Source organism: Chrysochloris asiatica, unplaced genomic scaffold, assembly GCF_000296735.1.
Source record: "Chrysochloris asiatica unplaced genomic scaffold, ChrAsi1.0 scaffold00005, whole genome shotgun sequence".
Lineage (NCBI taxonomy): Eukaryota > Metazoa > Chordata > Mammalia > Afrosoricida > Chrysochloridae > Chrysochloris > Chrysochloris asiatica.
Genome location: NW_006408523.1, coordinates 18,083,892 through 18,109,464, shown reverse-complemented (window position 1 = coordinate 18,109,464; position 25,573 = coordinate 18,083,892). Strand labels below are relative to the sequence as shown.

Below are 25,573 nucleotides of genomic sequence, written 5' to 3'. Positions count from 1 at the left end.
AAGGAAGACCATAGAAGAATTGATGCTTTTGAGTTATAGTGTTGGAGGAGAATATTGAACGTGCCATAGGCTGCCAAAAGAACCAACAGATCTGTTGGAAGAAGTGCAGCCATAGTGCTCCTTGGAGACCAGGATGGCCAAACTTCGTCTCTCATACTTCGGACATATTGTCAGGAGGGACCAGTCGCTGGAGAAGTATATCATGTTTGGTAAGGTGGAGGGTCAGAGAAAAAGAGGAAGACCCCCAATGAGATGGATTGGCCAAGTAGCAGCAGCATCGATAAACTCAAGTATGGCAACTATAGTGATGTTGGCCCAGGATCGGTGTTTTGTTCTGTTGTGCATAGGGTCACTATGAGTCGGTACTGACTCGATGGCACTGAACAACAACGGTAGAAGGAGTCTGGATATGCCATGTGTAGAAGAAAGGCTGACTACTGAGTTTTCTGAGGCTCAGATTTCTGTATCTTGGTTGTCTAATGAGACATCGTTGTCTTCTAATAGAGAAACATTGAACATAATTAGATGATTTCTTCACAGATCTGACATGACATACCATACTCTTAATGGGTCATCCCAATATTAAAGCTGTTCTTCTAGAACGGACATACCGCTGGTTCATTTCTGGGATCTTGTGATCTTCTGACCTTTTCCTGGTGTGCTGCTTCATCTGGAGTTATTTGTGCTGCAGGAACAGCTGCTTCTACTCCTCAGGTGCCCTAACTGGCACTATAATTCCTAGTGAAATTTCTTCCGTTTACAGCTGACTCTTCTTCAGTATTTGAAGGAACTTTCAGCGTATTTTAAAAAATAATCAAAATGAGATGGACAACATGTATAGGCCTATCACCCTTGGTAATGCCAAATGTACTTTCTCATCTTTGGTATCATCCTGCAAGGGAGATGCTGTTGTGTTGTTAGGTGCCATCGAGTCAATACTGACTCATAATGACCCTGTGCACAGCAGAACGAAACACTGCTTAGTCCTGGGCCAATTATTACCCCACTTGAGCCCACTGATGCTGCCACTTTGCCAATCCATTTCGCTGGGGGTCTTCCTCTTTTTCTCTGACCCTCCACCTTACCAAACATGATATCCTTCTCCAGCGACTGACTGGTCCTTCCTGACAATATGTCTGAAGTATGAGAGACGAAGTTTGGCAATCTTGGCCTCCACGGAGCACTCTGGCTGCACTTCTTCCAACACAGATCTGTTTGTTCTTTTGGCAGCCCATGATACTTTCAATATTCTCCTCCAACATCATAACTCAAAAGCATCAATTATTTTATGGTCTTCCTTATTCATTGTCCAGCTTTCACACGCATATGAGGTTATTGAAAATACCATGGCTTGAGTCACGTGCACCTTAGTCTTCAAGCTGACATCTTTGATCTTTAACACTTTAAAAAGGTCTTATGCAGCAGATTTGCCTAACGCAATATGTCATTTGATTTCTTGACTGCTGCTTCGATGAGTGTTGATATTTGATCCAAAAGGAATAAAGTCCTTGACAACTTCTTTTTTCCATTGATAAGAATGTTGTTTATTGGTCCCAATGGTGAGGATTTTTGTTTCTTTACATTGAGGTGCAATCCATACCAAAGGCTGTGATCTTTGATCTCCATCAGTAAATATTTTAAGTCCTCTTCACCTTCAGCAAGCAAGGTTGTATCATCTGCATAGCGCAGGTTGTTAATGAGTCTTCCTCCAATCCTGATGCCACATTTTTCTTCATATAACCCAATTTCTCAGATTATGGAAAGACGGAAATAAGAGAACTTTAAAAAATAAACATCATTTTTCTTTATGTTAAGTTGTTAAAGTGATCAAAGCAAAATAGGAGAGTCGTCTTCATGATTCTTAAGCCAGCCTCATGAGTTGAACTACCATTTCCAATTCAGCATCAATTGTAAATCAACTGACTGGATTTTCTAGTCGACTTTGAAGGAGCTGTCAAGGACAGCAGGTCTACTACGACCCACTGAAGAGCAGGATGGGCTATGCTACTCTGGCCTGGGAAGGTAATGGGAAGAACAAAGCCATGGAGATGGCAGATGAACAGATATAACAGGGAAACCCAGGGGAACTTGAATGGTACTGGAATTAGGTACCTGTGTGAGACTGTTCCCTGAGTCAATACATGCACATAATAACAAAGGGAGCTCTGGTAGCATGGTGGTTACTAATTGGGCTGTGAACCCCAGGGTCAGCAGTTCGAAACTACCAGCTGTTCCGCAGAAGAAAGATGAGGCTTTCTGCTCCCGTAAAGATTTACAGCCTCGGAAACCCTGTACAGGGTCGCTATGAGTCGGAACCGACTCCACGGCACATAACAACAACAATAACACATGCATACACTTCCAAGGTGTTCATAAGGTGAAGTTCTGACTTCATAGTCAGAGGACTCTGAGATTCCAAAAACCCCTGGGGAAGAATCAGTGACGTAGCAGAATGATCCAAATCTCCATTACCGTGAGATGCTCACAGGTTTTAACCTACTAAATTAGCTCTGGTTGCATAGTGATTATGAGTCGGGATGCTAACCTCAAGGTCAGCAATTTGAAATTACTAGCCATTCCATGAAAGATGAGGCTTTCTGCTCCCATAAAGATTTACATCATTGGAAAACCTATGCAGGGTCGCTATGAGTCAGAACCAACTCCATGGCACATAATCACCAACAACAACCAACACCAGGGATATTCAGCCCTCTCTCCCCATTCCAGTTACAAAAGCAAGAAAGGGCACTAGAGGAAATGGAAGAAACTCAGAGAAGTGAAAAAACAAAACAAACCACTCCTCATTTTATTCCTCCTAAATAAGCACTGTTAATATTTTGGTGCCTTTCTTATATAACAGGTTTCAGAACGGTGTATGATTACAACCTGCTAAAATTATACTGTGAATACAAGTGGGCTTCAGAAAGTTCGTGGGAAAATGGAATTAAAAGATAATGGAGCAACTAGTACTCTCCTTAGGATCAACTGTTTAAACCCAGACCTATTCCCAGCAGGGCTTTTATCTGTGCTTTAGGGAGTGGAAATGGCAGCCTCTCGGGGCTACTGACTGGAAATAGAGTGAACTGGGATGCAAAAATTAGCGAAAGAGAAATGGAAGGGTCTTCACCTGTGAGCACTAGCTGGCTTTTACAGTGTTTCTTGTTTGCCCCTCCCACAACACTTTTCATAGACTTTTTTTTTTTTTTTTTAAAGGAAAATCCCAGCATAGCTCTATAGAAACTGAACTATGTGCACCATTTCATGTTGTTTTCTCCTTTACGCCTGATACCCCTAAAAGAGCTTGATTATGGAATGGCTACGAATCGGGCTGCGAACCTTAAGGTCAGCGGTTCGAAACTACCAGCTTCTCTGCGGGAGAAGGATGAGGCTTTCTACTCCCATAAAGATTTACACCTTCGGAAACCCTGTACAGGGTCGCTATGGGTTGGAACTGACTTGACGGCACTTAACAACAACACCAAGTTTAACCATAAACATTTTCTTTATTACTGATTATCTTGATTTTAAAAAATAGAGATAGTAGAATAAATGTAACCTTTTGTGACTATGTTGTTGTTGTGAAGTGCCGCTGAGTCGAGTTCGACTCATAGCGACCATGTACAGGGTTTCCGAGGAGCAGCTGGTAATAACTGACCCTAAAATTAAGGTTACCTTCTCAAAAAAAAAGTAAGGATGGCGATGGAGAAGAGCACAAGTGGGGTGTGGGACCCTATACAGAGAAGCAGCGACACCAAAGATGGAGGCAGAGATGAGGACATGGAGAGAGGGAGCAGCTGAGGACTGAGGACTCCGGACTCATGGAAAGACAGGGACTGGCTACTGGTGGCCAGGAGGCAAGCTTATAGAATGTGCTCTTTGGTTGTTTAAATTATTATATATTCCTGAGTGTTTCTGTGTACACTCCCCCCACCACCACCAAAAAAAAAAAGGGAATGGAAGCAAATACTGTTGAGTGATGATGCACGGAGGAGATTGTAATCAATGCAATTAAACAATGGTGTGATGTTGATGTTCTCCCATGTAAACTATCACTCAATTCACAATAAAAACTTAAAAAAGCAAAAACAAACTAGCTGGTGAACTTGAACATAAAATAATAATAATAATAATGGGATTTGTCCATGAACTTTTTGAAACCCCCTTGTACAAGGCTGTATTCTAGCAGGATAATCACAGGACTGCCAACTACAAAGTTGACGGTTCAAACCTACTACCAGCTGGCTCCTCAGAGACCCTATACAGGGTCGCTATGAGTTGAAACCAACTTAATGGCACTGAACAATCACCACCACCAAATTTTTTACTGAAAAACATACAGTCATGGGCTTCTTAACATCCATGACACATTCTGAGAACTGTGATGTGATTTGGACATTATGAGAACAGCATTTCGGAGCTTGGTCCCGCTTTTTCTCACCTTCCTGCTTTAGCAGTGATCATCGACATACTGAGAGGGATTCGTTTTTGTGTTCGGTCCTTCAATGTGTATCATTAGCAGTTTCTCCATATCTGATATAGGTCCCTCTCACATATTCATTAGCCTTTAAGAGCTTGAGAATTTATTATTTGCTTTTAAAGATCATCATTATAACCTTAATCCTATGCAATAGCATTCAATGATTTTCCATCTTCAGATGGAACCCTGGTACGGTAATTTAAGATAAGCATTGGACTACTAACTGCAAGGTCAATGGTGCAAACCCACTAGCCATGACTTGTAAACCCCATCTGTTATTGACGTGACCCTGTACAGGGTTTCTGAGTAGAGGCTGGTGTGTTTGAACCTCTGACCTTGTGGTTCAAACTGATCTTGCGGTGGAGAGCTTATCCTACAGTGCCACACCAGGACCTGAACTGACTCGATGGTACGTAACAACAATTGTTTGATACCCTTTTGTTTCACTTCCAAATCTATACTTTCCTTTTTGCCTCTTGCTGCTGCGTTACCAGCACTGGTTTTGCTGTATTTTGGGAGCCATGGAGCACTTCATGGTGATAGTATCTACAGAAAAACTGGGAGATAACGCTACAAGAAATGAGTGATACGGGCAACTGGATGCTGCTGCCTAGGAGCCGAAGCATACACTGTCACATGGTAAACGTTTTAGATAGAAAGGCCAGCACAGTACATACATAAGCTAGTAACACCAGTACTTATTATGACTATCCAGATGTATGTATAAGAGGTTATGTACGCATTGTGCCATTATATGCTTTCAGCACAATCGCTTTGTCTACAACACACACGAGACACACATGTGTGTAGAAAGTGGTCATGTTTGCCAAGATCCATTCGCTGATTGGGATAGTTGAACTCTATTATAACCTTCTGAGACCACGGATGTTATGCGGTCAGACACCGCCCAAATGGAAGCTATATGATACTGTAAAGTCATAAAGAAAAAATTGTTAGATGAACACAATCATTGGATAATTTTCCACTTTAGGAGGTATAATTAATAAGGTCAGTTTTATAATACATAGAAACCACTCATTTTATAATCTGTTTTCAGAGGATTTCCTTTTTATTTACAGGGAGCTCCACATGTAGTAGGATCAGCACTGAACTGTGAACCACAAGGTTGGCAGTTCAAACCCAACAGTCACTCCTTGGAAAACCCTATACTTAACGACAACAACCACTTCCACCAGACTCCTGGTGTGGCATGGCAGGACAAACATTCAACTGCTAATTGTAAGATCGGTGGTTCAAATCCATCAGTTGCTCCTCAGAAACCCCTATAGAGTGTCACAATGAATCAGAACTGACTTGATGGCACTAACAACAACCATTTCATTACCTCATTATTTTTAGAATTCTGACAAGCTCATAATTTTTTTTTAATCTTGCTGTTGCTGTTAAGTGTCGTTGAGTTAGTTCTGACTCATAGCAACCCTGTATAAGGTTTCCAAGGTGCAGCTGTTGGGTTTGAACCACTGATCCTGTGGCTCAAATCAGCCTTGCAGTCCAGTGCTTGATTCCACAGTGCCACATCAGGACGTGTAAGTGACAGACAAGTTCTAAGATAGTTACTGACAAGATTTTGTTATTAATTAAGTGTCACCAAGTCAGTTCCAACCCATAGAGACCCTGAAAAGGGTTTCCAAGGAGCAGCTGGTGAGCTGGTGAACTATCAACCCTGTGGTTCAAACCAAATTTGCAGCCCAGCACATTAACCCACAGTGCCACATCAGGAATCCACTGACAAGATTATTGCTGTTGTTAAGTGTCGTTGAGTCGGTTCTGACCAACAGTGACCCTTGTATAGGGTTTCCAAGGAGTGGCTGGTGGGTTTGAACCACTGACCTTGCAGTTCAAATTGACTTTGCAGTCTAGCGCATTATCTTGCCATGCCACACCAGGACTCCACTGACAAGACAGTCTCCCAGTTAACAAGTTCTTACTTCATCACTGACAAAGGAAGTGTATGTCTCTAGAGTAATTTTACTCTTTGAGAGCTGATGAAGAGAAATCTCAGGCTCTGAGAATAGGAAAATAAATTACCAGTCATTCCTGTTCTTTTAAGGTGTGTCACAATTTTACTATTCGATGTACTCAGTTGAGCTCAAAAGCAGGTATCACCTAATCTCCCTTAAATGTGACGATTACCTGCCCCTCCCCTGGAATGTCACTGTGAAAAGACTCACAACACATCTTCCAGCAGAATATGGTGATGTAGTCAATCCAATGTAAGAAAATGAAACCCCCAAAGTTACTGGAAAGCAGGGTGGATGTGTGAAAACTAAGCACTGACACACCTCCAGCAAACAAGAATTATTGGCAGGAAACTACGTGGCTTCCAATCCTGGTGGCTCCTAGCTGAGACTCATCTATAAGATAAAGGCTGAAAGCCTGGCACTAAATGACACGGATTCAGAAGAACGTAACTGTGGCAAGGAACTGATTGCTCGGATTGCTGTGAATTGTGAATCTTATTTTTTAAAAGGAGTATGCCACACTGCTCTGAAATGAAGAGATCAATCATATGAAAAATACATATTTATTAAGAGCTTACTAAAGTTCAAACACTGAGCTAGGCCCTAGGAGGGATTAGAAGTCTAAAATATTATTTCTGCCATTAAGTGGCTTAGAATTAATTTGCAGAACCAGGATGAATACACAAAATAATTAATGTTAAAATATACACACCAATAGCATCAAATCCTTTTCATAAAGGGACGAGGAAATTCAAAAAAGTGGTCCAAAGGGAACCACCACACAGACACAGAGAAAAGCTTCTAGAAACACAGAGATCTGTACCAAGGCTAAACAAAAATTCTAAAGTTGTTACCTGCATTCATTCAGTTTGTAGTATTAATGGTTACCTGGATGCCAACAAAATACACATGATTATATTCTAATGTGATGTACACCTAAAACACTTCCTTATAAAACTTCAAGGTGTTTCATAAGCATGGTCTCATTGATCGGCTGGGTACCAATGGAAAACGATTATAGTCTCCACTTCAGAAATCTTCCCTAACAAGGCAGTCAATTTTGCAGGATAACTTAGTTGCTAGTAGAATCTGAGACTATAAACTAACACCAAGTTTACTGCACTGTTGATGGCAAATAAGATAATGCATCTAGTTGCTTTGGATTCTAAGAAGAAAGTGAAAAAAACAAACAAACCATGAGGCATCTTATTGATTGTTTGCGTCAGCATCAAATGTATATTTGAAGCGCTTTCTTGTAATCAATGTTCTTCTTGGTGGTGAACATAGCGAAACCAATAAACTCCCATTAATTACCTGCAATGTTGTAAACATACATGCATCTATCCTGGTACTAACACATTAAAGATAATTACATTTTATAAATTACCTCTTGTAAGGCATTCCACAGTTCTTCATCTGTGTGTTCATTAAAGGGATCCAGGTTTTTTCTCATTGTTCCAGTGAATAAAACAGGTTCCTAAATGTCCCAAAATAGTTAATGTTATTACCATGACCTCTTTGATTTTTCACCCCCCAGTACCCTCTTTATGGAAGGGACCCTGGTAGCAAAGCGGGTGGCAAGTTGGACTGTTAACTGCAAGGTCCGCAGTTTGAACCTACCAGCCATTCTGTGGGGAAAAAATGAGACTTTTTACTTCTGTGAAGATTTATAGCCTTAGAAACCCTATACAAAGTCACTATGAGTCTGAACTGACTTAGCAGCACACAACCCCCTTTCAGAATAGGGTTAGAACACTCAAAATTCATTATTAATTATAGGGTTGCAAATGTTTGTTTACAAAAGACTTTATTAATTTTCTATTGGACAAAGTCCAAACAATCTTCAGTTAGTCATAGAGTGCCATCTAAAGAAGACAAACTGAAGAGGGAAAAGGAAGATTTTGTTTATAAAAATGCTTTCTTGTTCGTGTATGCTTAAACAGGAAGCAGATCTCTTTATTTGTTACTCCAAAGGAACGAATAGATCTGTGCTCCTTGGAAGCCAGGATGGCCAGGCTTCATCTCTCATACTTCGGACATACTGTCAGAAGGGACCAGCCACTGGAGAAGGCTATCATGTTTGGTAAAGTAGAGGGTCAGAGAAAAAGAAGAAGACCCCCAGCAATACGGACTGGGATAGTGGCAGAAGCAAGGGGCTCAAATGAAGCTATGATTGTATGATTGTGAGGTTGTCCCAGAATGGGGTAGTGTTTTTGTTCTGTTGTGCACAGAGTTGTTATGAGTTGGAACTGACTCGATGGTACCTAACAACAACAACTTCAAAAGAACTATAGAAATTGTCAATTCTAGTGGGATGCTAGAAAATACCAACAGCAGAATCAGTTAGAAGATTGTGTCTCAAAGACAAATTGTTACATGTGTTCACATTTACACTGGTTGGGCAAACCAGTTTGCTCTCAGCTACTAACCCTGAGAGTTGTGGTTTGAACCCACCAGTTGGCACCATGAAGAAAGGTCTGGCCATCAGCGTCTGTGAGAATTGCAGCTAAGAAAACCCTACGGTGCAATTCTACCCTATAACCCTGAACACTAAATGAGGGGTTTCCTCTAGGGGTAATACTGACTTCTGGGATTGGGAATCTCCACATGTGCAACTGGGATGCCTTGTTCATGTTAAGAGGAGGCAAACTAATGGAGCAAGGGGCACCTCTATTCATAAACAGATTGTCCCTGATTTCTCGTCAGCTAATAGCCAGATTATCTACTTTGCACATCGGGGTTACACGCCTCACAGAACCTTGTTATTAAGCACAAGGGCAGGATAACCTAAAACCCATTGTGAAGAGTGTCATAATAAGATTATTTCAATTTAAATGGCTCATCCTATTCATCTACTTCAGGAGGAGCTGACAATTAAATTCCTCTGGAAATCTATGCCTCCTTCTAGGTTCCAGGAAATGATCTTGAACCTGAGCTCATATACGCCCTGTGAAAATCTTCTGGAAGGTTCTAGTAAGCCAGGCCACAGGATAAAGGCAGTAGCAAAAGAGTCCAGCTGTCTGCTTTCAGTGAAAATGGCAGAATGCTGAAAGGTACAGACATGTAACAAGAGAGCTGACTCTGCCACAGGTACTTGAGAACCACTCCAGGGAATGACTCGCCTTGCATCTAGCCTGAAAACCCTGAGAAGAAAAATTGAGAAGATAGACTTATTTTTCTTTTCCTTAGTCATAACGCATAATAACATTAAGTTTTAAGAGAGAGGGAGGGAGAAATAAAGGGAGAAAAACAATGGTATATTGCCCAAATATATGTAACCCTAAGCCAAATCCACCCGCATTTGTCTGTCAGTATGTCGTACTGTGGTGGCTTGCATGATGCTAACACTGGAAGCTATGCCAACTTGTGTTTCAAACACCAGCAGGGTCACTCACTGTGGGCAGGTTTCAGCAGCGCTTCCAGACTAAGAACATGCTAGAAAGAAGGAACAGATGGTCCATTTCTGAGAGACTAGCCACTGAAAACCTTATGAATAGCAGTAGAACACTGTCACATACAGTGCCCAAAGTTGAACCCCTCAGGTTGGAGGGTACTCAAACTATGACTGGGGAAGAGCTCCCTCCTCAAAGTAAAGTCAACTTCAAAGCATGGATAGAGCAAAGCTTTCAGAACCTTCATTTGCTGATGGTGCACAAATCAAAATGAGAAGAAACAGCTGCAAATATCCATTAATAATGAGATCATGGAATGGACAAATTATGAGTCTAAGACAACTGGAAATCATCAAACATGAGATGGAACACATAAAGATCCACATGCTAGGCACTCGTGAGTTAAAATGGACAGGAACTGGCCACTTTGAATCTGACAATCCTGGTTTACTGTGCTGGGAATGACAAATTCAAGAGGAATGGTGTAACTTTCATTGTCATAAAGAACATTTCAAGATCTATCTTGAAGTATAATGCTGTCTGTGATAGGATAACATCTATATATCTACAAGGAAGACCAGTGAATACAACTATTGTTCAAAGTTAAGCACCAACCGCCATAGCAATGATAAAGAAACTGAAGAATTCTACCAATTTCTTTAGGATGAAACTGCTTAACATGCAATCAAGAAGCACTGGTGATTGGAATGTGAAAGTCACAAGCAAAGAGGAAGGATCAACATTTGGAAAATACAGCCTTGGTGACAGAAAGCCTGCTGGAGATAACATGGTAGAACTGTGAAAGCCCAGTATCTTTATCATTGCAAATACTTACTATTTTCAACAATATAAACGGTGACTACACATGTGAAGGAGCTCTAGTAGTGTAGTGGTTACGAGTCGGGCTGCTAATTAACCTCAAGGTCAGAAGTTCAAAACTACCAGCTGTTCCGCGGGAGAAAGATGAGGCTTTCTGCTCCCGTAAAGACTTACAGCCTTGGAAACCCTGTACAAGGTCGCTACGAGTCAGAATCGACTCCGCGGCACATAACCACCACCACCATCATGTGAACCTCACTGATAAAAAAACACAGAAATCAAATGGCCTATAGCTGTAGGAAGAAACAATAGAGATGCTCAAAATCATCAGGCAGAAGGTGGTCAGGGGCTGACTGTGCTCATATGCAAACTCAGGCCGAAGCCGAAGGAAATTAAAACAAGCTCAGGAGAGAGCCAAAGTATGACCTTGAATATATTGTTGTTAGGTGCCATCGAGTCAATTCCAACCCATAGCAACCCTGTATAGGTTTTCTGAGGACCGGCTGGTGAGCTTGAACCGCCAACCTAGAGGTTCAAACCAACTTTGCAGTCCAATGCGTTAACCCGCAGCACCACACCAGGACTCCACCTTGAGTATATTCCACCTGAATTTAGAGACCATCTTAAGAACACACCAGAGGAGTTATGGGATGGCCTCAAGAACATCATACATGAAGAAAGCAAAAGGCCGTTAATAAGACAGGTAAAAAAGAAAAGACAAAAAGGATGTCAGAAGTGACTTTGAAACTTATTCTTGAATATAGAGTAGATAAAGCTAATGGAAAAAATGAGAAAGTACAAGAGCTGAACAGAAGATGTCAAAGGGCAGCCAGAGAAGACAAGGTCAAGTATAAAAATGAAATGTGCAAAGACCTGGAGTTGAAAACCGAAAGGGAAGAACATGCTCAGCATTTCTCAAGCTGAAAGAAATGAAGAAAAAGAATTGAAGTCTTGGGTTGCAATATTGAGCAATACAGGAAGCATCAAAAGAAGATGGCAGGAATACACAAAGTGACTATACCAAAAAGAACTGATCGGCATTCAACCATCTCAGGTGGTAGCAGAGGATCCAGAACCAATGGCGTTGAAGGAAGAAGTCCAAGATACACTGAAAGCATTAGCAAACAACAAGGTTCTAGGAATTAACCATATGCCAATTGAAATGTTTCAACAATCTGATGCAGTGCTGGAAGTACTCACTAGTCTATGCTAAGAAAGCTGAGGAAAGTTACGTGAACAACTGACTGGAAGATACCCGTATCTGTGCTCATTCCAAAAAATTTTAATTGATCCAATATATCAAAAAGCATAAATTATCAAACAATATATTTAATATCACATGCTAGTAAAATTTTGCTTGATCTAATGAGGCTTTCTGCTCCTGTCAAGATTTACAGCCTCGGAAACCCTGTTCAGGGTCGCTATGGGTCGGAACCGACTTGACTGCACTTAACAACAACAACATCAATTCAAAAACAGTTGTAGCAGAACACTGACAGGAAACTGCCAGAAATTCAAGCTGGGTTCACAAGAGGACATGCACAAGAGACATCAAGAGGCAGTAGTTTGAACAGAATAAGGGATAGTGAGAGAATTAAATCCAGGAAAAGGTGTGCACCAGGGTTCGATCCTATCACCATACTTATTCAATCTGTGTGCTGAGCAAATCATTTGAGAAGCTGAACAACATGAAGAACACGGCATCAGGATTGGAGGAAAGCTCAGTTAACAACTGCAATATGCAGATAATACAACCTCCTTGCTGAAAGCAAAGAGGACTTGAAGTGTTTACTGATGAAGATCAAAGACTATAACCTTTCATATGGAATACAACTCAATGTCAAGAAAACAAAATCCCTCACAACTTGACCAACAAACAACACTATGATAAATGGAGAAAAGATTGACGTTGTCAAGAATTTCGTTTGTCTTGGCTCCACAAACCATGCTCACAGAAGCAGCAGTCAAGAAATCAAATGACATATTGCATTCAGCAAATCTGCTCCAAAGATCTTTTTTAAAGTGATAAGGATTAGAATGCACCTGGCCCAAGCCATGGTCTTTTCAGTTGTCTCATATGCATGTGAAAGCTGGACAATGAATAAGGAAGCTAGATGAAGAACTGATCTTGTTTCACATACTTAGTATGTATTATCAGGATGAACCAATCCCTGAAAAAGAACACCAGGCTTGGTAAAGTTGAGAGCCAGTACAAAAGAGGAAGACCCCAAGGAGATGGAGTGACACCGTGGTTGCAACAACAGGCTCATAACAACCATTGTGAGGATGATTCAGGACAGGGCAGGTTTGTTCTGCTGTGCACGAGTTTGCTATGAGTAGGAATCAACTCAATGGCACCTAACAACAAGCAAAATCCAAAAATTTAAAGACACTGAACTGGACACTTTATCTGAACGAAGTTGTTAATCACTGGTCAAAATATGTTTCAAAAAGATTACTGAACTAAATGAACTGAACTGAAAAATCCTGAGAGCCAAATTTAAGGCTAGAGATTAAACTACAGATCAAAGACTATACAACTATGCAAGCAATGGTTGAGAATTCCTTCTCAAAGGAACAACCATTGTTCTACTGAGTTCACATTTCTCTTCTGAGCATTTATCTTACTCTTTGTAATTAACTATTAGTGCTTAGATTCCAACAAGCTGGGTATTTTCTCCTGTATTTGTTAGACCAGGTTTATAGAAGCAATATGGCTAGAAGAGGAGTTGCTGAGTCACTGGAAGTCAGCATTCCACACTCAGATGATGCTCTTCTCATCCCCACACAGGGCACTCTGACCCATGGACAGTACTCCAGTCAGAGGCCAAATCTAAGACACTCTGTTAGCATTGTTGTTTGAGGAAATAAAAGGGGCTGCAAAAGAGCAGGTTAAGGAATCCGCTGTCAGTTCAGTTGGAGAACTAAGAGGTGGTCCCTCTGCTTGTATTAACAGTAGGCCATTTACTCATCTATTGTGACTTATATTACCTGAACCTTTTCCCCTATGGATTTCTTTCTTAGCACAACGTTACATCTAAAACAGGTCAAGGGTTTAATAAAGTAGCCACCTGGCGTTTCAAATTACATGCTTGAGATGTGTTTTCATAACTGATCTATAAAAAAACTTTTGATTTTTAAAGATAAACCTTTCTTCTTTTGATAAGTGATGAGAAACTTCCCAGTTTTAGAACATTTGGGAACAGTGGTTTTGATGGTTCAAAACAGGCACAGAAATATACATTTAAAACCTAATCATCTACTTAAATAAACCAGGGCCTCTCTCTCCATCACATTCTACTCTTTGAAATGGATGGATCACCCCAAAAACTAGGGACCTAAAGTGGTGTCCTTCACAGAACAGGGGTTGCAAATTTCAGAGTTCTGAAAAACACCTGCAGTTTCTTTGTGCTGTTGTTCAGTGACCTCAAATATTCTGTTTTAAAGAGGTTGTGGTAACTGTCACCAAACCACTGCTCATTATCATAAAAACCAAAATGTTAAATGTAAGCATTTCCCCCCAAATTGTAAGGGCCCCCGAGGGTCAATTTTAGAGGAAATTTTAGGTAATTACTCATGTTTATTTAGCTGCATTAGATAGAAGAAAATAGCTTAATAAATAAAGTTATTTTCCTTTGTTAGGAGCTGCCAAATATGTATTTCATAATGAGTAAAATTTCAATCAAAACTTGTTGAATAGGAGAATAATTTAATAAAACGTTAGCTGATTGAAGCTGTAGTTTTCTTTAGAACCAGAAGGCAATTTGTTAATAATGTCTATTTGAATATGCCAAAGTGCTTTACACATGGTATTTATTCATTTTGGTTTCAACTCATTTTACTTTCATCTGCTTGCCAAACAAGAAACCTTTATATTATCTTCAAAAGGTAATACAAGTGCTCACAGTAGACATTCTGCAAGAGCAGATAAGGGTCAAATTAATTATCATTTTTGATAGATATTATTAAAGTACCCACCTTCATACAATGTAGTTAATAAAGTAATCTTATAAATAAGTGTTGTAAAAATGTTTGCAGCCTGAACATTACACTGCAGAGCTTTATGGTAGAATATACAACCTTCATGTAAATAGATATGGAATTTATTAGCCAAAGTATATTTTTTGAAGGCACACATTTACACCTTATTTAATATGAGTTTTATTTTAACTCCACGGTTATCTGGCTTGGTACAGTTAAGGAAACAGATGCTTTTGTTCAATGTACTATTTTAAATGGAGCATTAGTGTCAAAGCTATTTTTCATTGTGTTTTAAAGTTTATACTTTAAAAAAAAATTATTTGTGACAAATTCAGTAGTATATTTTCCCTTTGTTACTAAGGTAACACAAGTTCACATTAGGCTTGTGACCCAAAAATTGGCCATGGGGAATCAAAACATTTAGTGAAGTAAATTGATAATCCCGCAACACAACAAGACTGAAACTCACAATCTCCCTAGACCTTTGTATACACTCCTGGAAGACAAGCCAGTCCTGATCTCTAAAAGAAATCCTACCCACTAACCTTCAGACTCGAAATCAATCTGGGAATAAGACAGAAAAAGTACAAGTGATTACAAGAGAAAGCAAAAACACTTCAGCCCAATTTTTGGAGGCTCTCAAATCAGAAACCTTCCTTCTACTGAAATATACACTGAAGAGTAGCTGCTACTGCTGTTTCTTGGTGTGCTAAGAACTACATTTTCATTTTCAAATCCTGAGAACCTTTTTAAACTGCAGTTCATCTGCCTGCTTCTATAATGAGGGAGTCACCTGAAGTCTCTTGAAATCTTGGTTTCCTTTTTTTTTTTAATCCTGTAGCCTCTGAATGAACCGATCATCATCCATTTTCAGAAGAAAAGAACATTGTTCGCCCACAAAGGAAAAAGAATTTAAGTCCAGTGCAAAGTCCTCTTTAGATACAAAAAGGTCACCAGCTCTAGGGAGCAGTTCTGTGGGCTTTAATGAAACTTCAGTGTGCAGAAACAAAGGGCCGGTCGCATTAGGCTGGAATCCAATTGTATTTCTTTACTAGTAACAGCATACCCATCTCTTTTCTCTTTGAGTTTTGTTCTCAAGGCAAAAAGAAAAAAAAAAAAAGGAAAGAAACTCAGGTAATAAAAAAAAAAAAAGTCTTAAAGAGACACTGCTTTGGTTAATGGTTTCAACCCACTCAAGAACACTCAGGGAAGAGAAACACCAAAATAGAGAAATTGATTTATTTACTTATTTTTAAAATAATTTCCTTTGGCTTTGATTTTTTTTTTTTTTTTTAAATCTCTCTCTCTCTTTTTTTTTTTTTTATGAACCTGGTGAATCTTGATAAAGATGACAGCTCTGATCTGCGCCTACCCTTGGGGTGCCGTCATAAATAATGAATTTGAATGGAATTCTTCTTTGATTGAAAACATTCTCTTTGTGTCAATAGGAAAGTTGTAAAGGATCCATCCAGAAAAGCAAGAGTTTTGAAATCCATTTTCCCAGAACGTTTTAGCTAAGGAAGCATTCCCTAAATACATCACCTCACCCTGGTGTTCTCTTTAGGGAGCATTTTTAACTACTTCAAGTCAAGTGCACAATGGAAACATACATTTTGGTGGCCTCTCCAAAAATCAGCCTGTTTTCATGTGTCGCTTGTTCCTAAAGTTGTGAACATATATTGAGAAACGTGTTCTTCGGAATGTGGTTATTTCATTTTCTAAAATTGCCTGTCTCAGCTCTCACAGTTATCCCTTCTCCCCAAATTCTAATTTGCTCATGGCAGGGTCCAGAGTGGCAGAGAAGGGAAAAAGCTCGGGAGAGAGAAAGAATACAGCAGCTCACCACCCCAGCCCCAGGAGTATGGCAAACAAGGAGCCAGGGCGCTCGCTACTGGTTACCCAATAAGCAAGGCAAGCACTGGCTTACTTGCATTTACATATTAATCTTTAGTAACCAATTTCACATTTTTCACCACATCAATGCTTGTACCTCTATGTGTGGCTGGCATCTGCCTGTCTCCCCACCCCGCAACACTGTGCTACAGGATCTAAGCCTACTCTTCAATTCAGTCCCTGACAGGGATGGAGTGCCCGGTAAGGAAGGTAAGCACGGGCTTACTTATGTTTATGAGTGTCTGATATTGTTCACTATGGATTAGTAAGCAAGCACAAGTAAGCCTGTGCTTACCTTGCTTATGGAGCAATCTGCCCCTGCCACACCTAAACTGGAGAAATCGAGAGGTGGTGCTTGGTTTGGCTTTGGCCAAATTGTCTCTAGACTTCCTAGGTTAATTACAGCAGGGTAAACGATATTGACACAAATGGTTAAGCACCTAGCTGTCAGCCAAAAGACTGATTATTCAAACCCACCAAGTGGCTCCATGGAAGACAGTTCAGGCCATCTGCTTCCATTAAGATTATGGCCTTGGAAATCCTACAGGTAGATCAATTTTGTCACATGGGATTGTTAAGAGTCAGAATCGACTTGACGACATCTAACAATAGGAGACACATGCAACCCTGTTTGCCGTCACTTGAGGAGAAAAGGGATGTACATTTTCTGCACTTTAGGCGAATCTTGTGCAACCTCCCAGTCGCTATGCCAACAGGCAGTCTCCCACCTCTGCAGCCAGGTAGATGTTGTAAAGGGAAAGCATGCTCAGCTCTGCCAGGTGTGATTCTGAGCATCTTCCACTATATTTACCCAACCAAGACACAAAAGTCAACAAATCCCTCTTCTAAACTGATTTTAAGTACTGGGTGTGACTTGAAGTTTTGGGCAAAAATCACAAAGAATTCAGTTCTCCCAAACCACTCAATTGTCCAAATGAGGGAAGCATTCTCTTCCAACTTTGTTGTTGTTGTTGTTGTTGTTGTTGTTGTTAAGTGCCATTGAGTCGGTTCCAAGTCATAGTGACCCTGTATAAGGTTTCCAAGGAGCGGCTGTTGAGCTTGAACCACCGACCTTGCTGTTCAAACTGAACTTGAGGCCAAGTGCTTATCATGTGGTGTCACCCTTTACTTCGTATTTATTAGTTTCCGTTATGTTTCATGATAATATTTTTTCAGTAGGGTGAATAGGAAAACAATGGGGGAAATATCTGATGGGACACCATTTAGTTCAACAAGCATTTATTGGGAATAAATAAATAATAAATATACAGAGAGAATAAGAGTCAGATAGTCCTGAGTTCTGACTCTACTGCTTAACTGCTTGACTCAGGTAAGTTACTAACCATCCCTGAGCCTTAGTTTCCACATTGGAAAATGGGGATAATATTCCCCCTTTCAGGGCAGCTGTGAGATTAAGTAACATAGGCCAGGCTCCTTGAAATAATGCTAACATACAACAGGGTTTTCAAACTGCAGGTGCAACTAATGGATCATGAAATCAATTTTGTGAGTCGTGACTGCCATTTTTTTCTTCTATATAAACTAGAATAAAACAGGAAAGAACACAGCAGAGCACAGAGTAAGAGCAGTATTGTTTTGTGCAATTTTTCTCTTGGTATGTGTGCATGATGCAAAGCAGAGTTCTTGCTGTGGGTTAGAGTCAGCGGCGCAATTTTAAAGTCCCTGGTAGAGTTGGTAGAAGCTCAAGAGATGGAGTTGGGAACTGCCCTAAATTTGAGTCCTGGCTATGCTATTGACTAGTTCTGTGGGGTCAGCTCTCTGTGCTTCAGTTTTTTGTATCTGTCAAATAGAACTGTCATGAGGATGAAGTGCAAGATGGTAGGGGAAGTGGCTCAAACATGCTAAGGATTCCACAAATGTTAGGAATTATTCTGAATATTGTGTGACTTGTCAGGGAATGCATGGCACACTAAAGCAAGAGAAACACAAGACACAGTGTCTGTCCTCAAGGAGAGGTCGAAAATAGCGCAGAATGTGGCGAGGGACGGAGAAAAATGTCAGTGGCCTTCGTGGGGGACTACAAAGTATTTGTGGGGGGCAGAGCAGTGGCAGGGAAAGCAGTAAGAGCCTGGGCGGGAAGGAAACCAGAAAATAAAAGGAAACGTAACATTCTTGCCTCTTTTTCTTGTCGACATTAGATTTCTCCATGAGGCTTTTCCCTAGAACTTGTTAGCGCTCGTTTTCTTCCCCTTCACTATTTAATTATATATTGGTATCACAGAAATAAATATAAAAAAGCCACAAAGACATAAAAATAAATCAAAGAGCAAGATCCTTCCAGAACGTGCCCTTATTTACACTTGTTGTTAAGTGCCGTCAAGTCAATTCCGACCCATAACGAACCTGTACAGGGTTTCTGAGGAGCAGCTGGTGGATCTGAACTGCCAACTTGTGGTTCACAGTCCAGTGCTGATCCTAAAGCACCACACCAGGAGTCTAAGTAGTAATAATACCTGAAAGACCAGTAGCCCAACTTTTAGCAAAAATTGTTGTTCTATGTCAAGCAGATTGGGATTCTTGGTAACCCATGTTTGGAGAGAATAATTGTTTTGTAGAGTTTTCATGGCTGTAACTTTTCTAAAGCAGATCTCCAGCCAAGGAACTCTGGATGGGTTTGACCCACCAGCCTTTCAGCTAGTAGTCAAGTGCTTAAACTGCTTGCATTATCCAGGTGACCCTAATGCCTGCTGCTGCGGAGGCAATTCTGACTCAGAGCGAGCCTCGGGAGGAGCGCTCACGTGACCATGGAAGCCAACAGTCCCACCTCTCCCCGGCAGAGAGGTTGGTGTGTTTTACCCACTGACTTTTTGGTTAGGAGCAAAGTGCTTAACCACTGTGCCCCCAAACTCCTTTTGACAACTGTAAGTCTTCATGGGAGGCATCTTCTTTGGAGCAGCTGGTGGGTTTGAACTGCCTGCCTTGTGGTTAGCTGTACGGTGCTTATTCCACAGCACCACCAGGGCTCCTAGTTATAACAATATCGTTGTCATTGCTACTGTTGTTAAGTACCATTGAGTCGTTCCAACTCATAGAGAAATTGTATAGGGTTTTCGAGAAGCAGCTGGTGAGTTTGAACTGCTGACCTTGCAGTTCAACTGACTTTGCAGTCCAGTACATTAATCCACAGTGCCATACCATGACTCCCAATATAACAATTATTGTTGTTGTTAAACTGCCACCGAGTCAGTTCTGACCCATAGCAACCCTGTATAGAGTTTCTAAGGAGTAGCTGGCAAGTTTGAACCTCTGACCCTGTGGTTTAAAGCGACTTTGCAGGCCAGCGCATTAGCCCACAGCACTACACCAGGATTCCCATAATAAAAATAAAGACGATTTATTGAGCATTCCTAACAACCAGGCCACGAGTAGTTTCTTATCCAATTAGGTCTTCACAGGCAGTCTGTGAGACAGTCATTACTTCTCCTGGTTTAAAGACAAGGAGCCTGAATCTGGTAGGCTAAGTGACCTCCTCATATACCCTACTCCTGTCTTACCAACTCTCTCCTAAAGTCACAATTCGCATTGACAACAAAACCTACTATGCTACTAATTTGCACACGAACACCACCACATCTGGTAATAATGAATGCGGAGGTGAAGAGCAGCACCGGCTGCGGTTATGAGTAAGCCCGCCAGGCCACGGTTCTCAGGGGCTTGGCAGTTACAGAACGATGTAGTCATCCTCCGTCTGGGGATCTGATGTGGTCAGCCCCCATTTTCACATAAGGCTGATTTTCACATAATGACCTGATCTTTGGAACCTACCCATGTTGGCAAGTAAGGAGTGGATGCAAAACTTGGGGCTCTGTTAACTCTCAGGGGCCCTGGTGTGGTGCTACAGGATAAGCACTGGACTGCTGATCAGAAGGTTAGCAGTTCAAACCCACCGGCAGCTCTTGGAAAACCTATACAGGGTCTCCATGAATTGGAACTGCCTTGATGGCATTTTAACAATGATAACTCTCAGAGTTTTTCGAGACTCTACCCTGTGGGGTCTTCAGAATCATTTCCCGGGCCCCTTCATGTGCTGCGGAGTCTCTCCAGACATGTTTTGTTTTTTTTAACATCACCCAACATTGCACCTTGGAGACGAATGTCTATAAAATGAAGAAATAAACATTCTGTGTTTACAATGGTTGGTGATCACTATCTGCCTGGATACAAAGCTTAGCACTGTTTGGTAAGCACCTTCTCGAGGGGATAGACATAAGGCATGCTCACAAATAGGGTGGAAACTTATGGAACAGAACCCAAACCTGGTGATGTCAAGGTAAATTGAGTCTTTGCTCAGATGTGCTTCCAAAACATTCCCAGCACAGCCAAGAATCATCTAACATTATTTCTTTATTTAGACTTCTTTTATGTCTACAAGCATACAAACATTTCTTATTAAGAAGCATTCAAGATAATGCAGGACACGTTTCTAGAGCCTTTCTTCCAAGAATATGAAAGAACTTTACAGACACACCCATTATCTCTGCTAAGTACATTTCATTAAGGCCGTTTCAGAGATGGGTGCAACCCAAGTGGATACAATGTGCAAACTGAAACTCTTATTTCTACAGTAAGCATTCAGTCATACTTCCACTAGCTGAGAGGATCTTTAATACAGGGACAGCATACGCTGAAAGTCGACATCCCCTGCTATTTAGGTGTCATGTTTGTAAGTGTCTGCAGACGTTGCCAAATACCTCTGGGGTACAAAATCACCACTGGTTCAGAGCCACTGGTTTAAGACGAGTTAAAAACAGCAGAATCCATCTACTGGCAGTGAAAAGCCAAGATTTTTCTAAGTGATCTATTAAAAGTACACAGACATGAAAGAGCACTCCTTAGACACCTTCTCAGAAAGCACATAAGTTGCACTTTGTCTTGTCTTCCTGCCATGTGTCCCATCTCACCTGTGTGTGTGTAGTCTGTGTATGTACTTTGTGATCATATATTCTGTGTATATGTATGTTCTGTGTGATTGTGTGTATTCTGTATGTATGTGTACATATGTCCATTTGGTGTGTATTTTGTGATTGTATGCACTGTTTATGAATGTGCATGCTGTGTGTATGTATTCTGTGCACATATGTATTATGTATGTATGCATATATTCTTTGTGTGCATACTGTGCATTTATGTGTGCATTCTGTGTATATATGTGAATGGCGTGTATATGCTATATATATTCTGTGGTATGTGTATTATTTATATTCTGTGTGTATTCTGTGCATATGTGTATTGTGTATATTCTGCATATATTCTGTGTATATTGCATTGTGTCTGCTCATGTGTTCTTCTTGATGGCCTGATGATTGCTGAGAAAACAATGCCCACAAATTAAACAAAGTCTGAGTCCAAAACCCTGTAAGTTATTACTAAATCTCTCACATGTATGCCCCTAAAACAAACGAACAAATAAAACCTGCCCCCTTATAAAAATACCTGTTGTTTAAAAATATGTTCTATTGGGGGAAGGGACTGACTCATCCATTAAAAAAAAAAAAAGCAGTAAAATTAAAAGCCATAAACTTAGGTGTCCTTATAAAGGAAGCATGCTAGATTGCTCTGACTTGCATACCTGAGGTATGATTGACATTTTCTTCCTTAAATCATGAAGTCCTATCTCGGTTGTCAAGATCTTATCAATCCAAATTTTTCCTTCGGGTTCTGACAATCTAAAAAGGGCCGAAATGAGGGAACTTTTTCCAGCTCCTGTTCTTCCCACAATTCCAACCTACAAAGAGATCCAGCAAGAGGGATTAAAGAACACATCAAGCAACAAACCTAAAAGAACACCTTGAAGACCAATTCAGGAAATTTTAGAGTGAGAAAATTCTATTGGTGGGACCCTGGTGTGGCGCTGTAGGGTAAGCAATGGTTTGCTAACTTAACTACAAGGTCAAGGTCAGTGGTTCAAACCTATCAGCCGCTCCTCAGAAACCCTACACAGGGTCTCTATGAGTCGGGACTGACTGGATGCCACTTAACAACATTCTAGAGGAGTTTCTCAACCTTGGTACTGTTGCCACTTTGCATTGAATAATCCTTTGTTGGACAGGACTGTCCTGTGCATTGTAGAATGTTCCGCAGTATTCCTGGCTTCTATTCATTAGATCCCAATTGTGGTTAAGTGTCATCAAGTTGGTTCCGACTCATAGTAAACCTATGCAGAATTTCCAAGGAGCAGTTGGTGGGTTTGAACTGCTGACCTTGCAATTCATACTGACCATGTGGCCCAGTGCTTATTCTACAGTGCCACACAAGTACTCCAATAGCATCCCTCATTTGCAATAATCAAAAATGTCTACAGACATTGCCAAATACCTCTGGGGTGCAAAATCACCACTGGTTGAGAGCCACTGGTTTAAGAAGAGTTAAAAACAGCAGCATCCATCTACTGGCAGTGAAAAGCCACAATTGTTCTAAGTGATCTATTAAAAGCTCATCTTTAAATTAACCTTACCTCTAGGTTTAGGGTCATTATGATCTTTGTGCATTTCTTGGACAAGTTCACAAAGATATTAAAAATTTAAAGGAACACCGGTGGCATAGTGGGTTTACGTGTTGGGCATCCAATCATAAGGTCAGCGGTTTGAATCGACAAGCTGCTCTGTGGGAGAAAGATGAGGCTTTCTGTTTCCATATAGGTTTACAGCCTCAGAAGGCCTATACAAGGTCCTCACTATGAGTCAGAAGTGACTAGATGGCACGTAGCGGCAGCAGTAGCATTAACAATTCAAGTCAAAGGTGCAATGTACAACTATCCATTTATGCAGGTGCTATCAGCTACTCTTTGGAAACCCTATACAGGGTCGCTATGGGTCGGAATCGACTCGATGGCACTTAACAACAACAACATCACTGAAGACAAATTATTCTGTGGTAGAAAAACTTAATCACTTCCTGATATCAACCATCTGGCTATGTTCGGTCTTTTAAGTAAACATTTAAAATTTTTTAGATGCATGAAGCAGTGTCTAAAAGGCAGTAACCAGTATCCAAAACACACATAGTGAGACACAACCACAGTAACATTGGTTGTTTATAAGGGGCCTTTTCACTTCAACAGTTAAAAAAACATTTTACAAACCAATTAATACTTACAGTTGACCCTGGGGAAAAGATATATGTTAAGCATTATTTCTTATTAACCCAAAATTAAAGAGGAATTAAAGGAGCTGACTATAAAATCAAAGAATCAATATAATACAGATAAAATGCTGGTCAGGAATGAAACTGTATTATTAAAACTAGGTCTTGTATATATATATATATATGTGTGTGTGTGTGTGTGTGTGTGTGTGTGTGTGTGTGTGTGTATTTGCATGCAGAAACTGGCCTTTTTACAAACAAGTGTGCCTGTGAATTCTCACAGGTGACAGTTGTTCCAAAGACATCATCTTTATTTAGGAATCTGCAATTAATGAAGTATGAAAGACACTCCTTTAATCATCTGTGAAGTGGAATCAGAAACATTTTAAAAACTCACTGCTTTAAATAGAGGAACAAAACTTTACTAAGTACTGACAGTATGTATGCCAGGAACTTTACAGATGATCTCACCTGAACATCTCCATATTTGAAAACATTTAATCTGTAAAATCAAGAATGGTATCTCAAAAATAGAGTTCATCTTCATACCTAGAGAGTAGGTTTAGGAAACGTTAACTTGGTCTAAATTTTATTATCTTTCTAGAGGTAGTCTGCATTACAGTTAAGAATTAATTTGCAGTTAATAGAACATTTTCTGCATAAGAATTTGCCCTTATATGTAAATACAACGATTTAGAGCCTTGAAGACCTTATACAGGCCCACTATGGTCAAAATCACCACTAGTTGAGAGCTACTGGTTTAAAGACGAGGTAAAAAGAGCCGAATCCTTCTACTGGCATTGAAAAGCCACCATAGTCCTTGGTGATCTATTAAAAGTTTATCTCCATGGCACTGGCTAATCCTTTATTGTATTGGGCTGTCCTGTGCATCGCAGAAGGTTTATCTACAAGGACTTGACAGCATTCAGCAACACCAGAACATACACATATATACACATGACGTATTGAGCATTCTCATATCTAAGGAAACGCAACTTGCTGTGCTGTCGAATTGATTCCAACACACACCTAGGCAAACACGATGTCTGTGAACATGTGCAGATACTTAAGTGCTATTGGCAGACTCCATATCTGTGGAACATTTGTAGACAACTAGGAAATAGCTGAAGGAGAGCTGGTGGTGCTGTAGGATAAGCACTCTACTGCTAAACGAAAGATTGACAAATCAAAGATCGACACACCCACCAGTCATTCTATGGAAGAAAGCAGAAAGTGTTCTGCCCTGGTAAAGGTTTACAGCTTCAGAAACCCTAAACAGGCCCACTGTGAGTTGGAATCCATTTCATGACAGTGGGTAGGTAAATGGTTGGGATGTGTCTCTAACACGAGGCAGGGCATACCAGGGGTCATCTAAGACCACAAGACTTTGAGCTCTGACTTCCAGTTAGAGAAGACGAAAAGGGCAGCTGAAAGCAAACCAGGTTCTGGCTACTTATTTCTCTCTGCTGTTCAAAGCAGAGCTTCAGAGCAGTTCATTCAGGTTAGACAATCAGCTGAGCATTTGTTAACATGGAGATTCAGATTCAGTATCTCCGAGATGGAAAGGTATATTCTCAGCAGAGACTCAAACTGGATGGAATTGGTTCAAAGCGCTTGTTCAGAGCCATCAGCACAATGGACTGAAAGTTTTTCACAAGTCTCCTGTTGTTGTTAGGTACCATCGAGTCGGTACCCTCCCACAGCGACCTTATGTACAGCAGAACAAAACACTGCCAGATCCAGGGCTAACCTCACTATTGTTGCCATGCTTGAGTCCATCGATGCTGCCATTTGGCCAATCCATCTCTTTTTCTCTGACCCTCCACCTTACCAAATATGATATCCTTCTCCAGTGACTGGTCCCTCCTGACAATATGTCTAAAGTATGAGAGATTAAGTTTGGCCATCTTGGCCTCCAAGGAGCA

At 40.6% G+C, this 25,573-nt stretch overlaps 1 protein-coding gene across 1 annotated transcript in view; it reads right to left on the bottom strand.

Moving 5' to 3' along the window:
• Nucleotides 1-25,573, bottom strand: part of ABCC4 (ATP-binding cassette, sub-family C (CFTR/MRP), member 4) — a 357,151-nt gene that overhangs the window by 31,429 nt on the left and 300,149 nt on the right. The window contains exons 26-27 of the mRNA XM_006832001.1: nt 22,135-22,290; nt 7,847-7,936 (exon numbers count right to left, since the gene is read on the bottom strand). Coding sequence (XP_006832064.1) covers nt 7,847-7,936; nt 22,135-22,290 — 246 coding nt within the window. The remainder of the gene's footprint in view (nt 1-7,846; nt 7,937-22,134; nt 22,291-25,573) is intronic.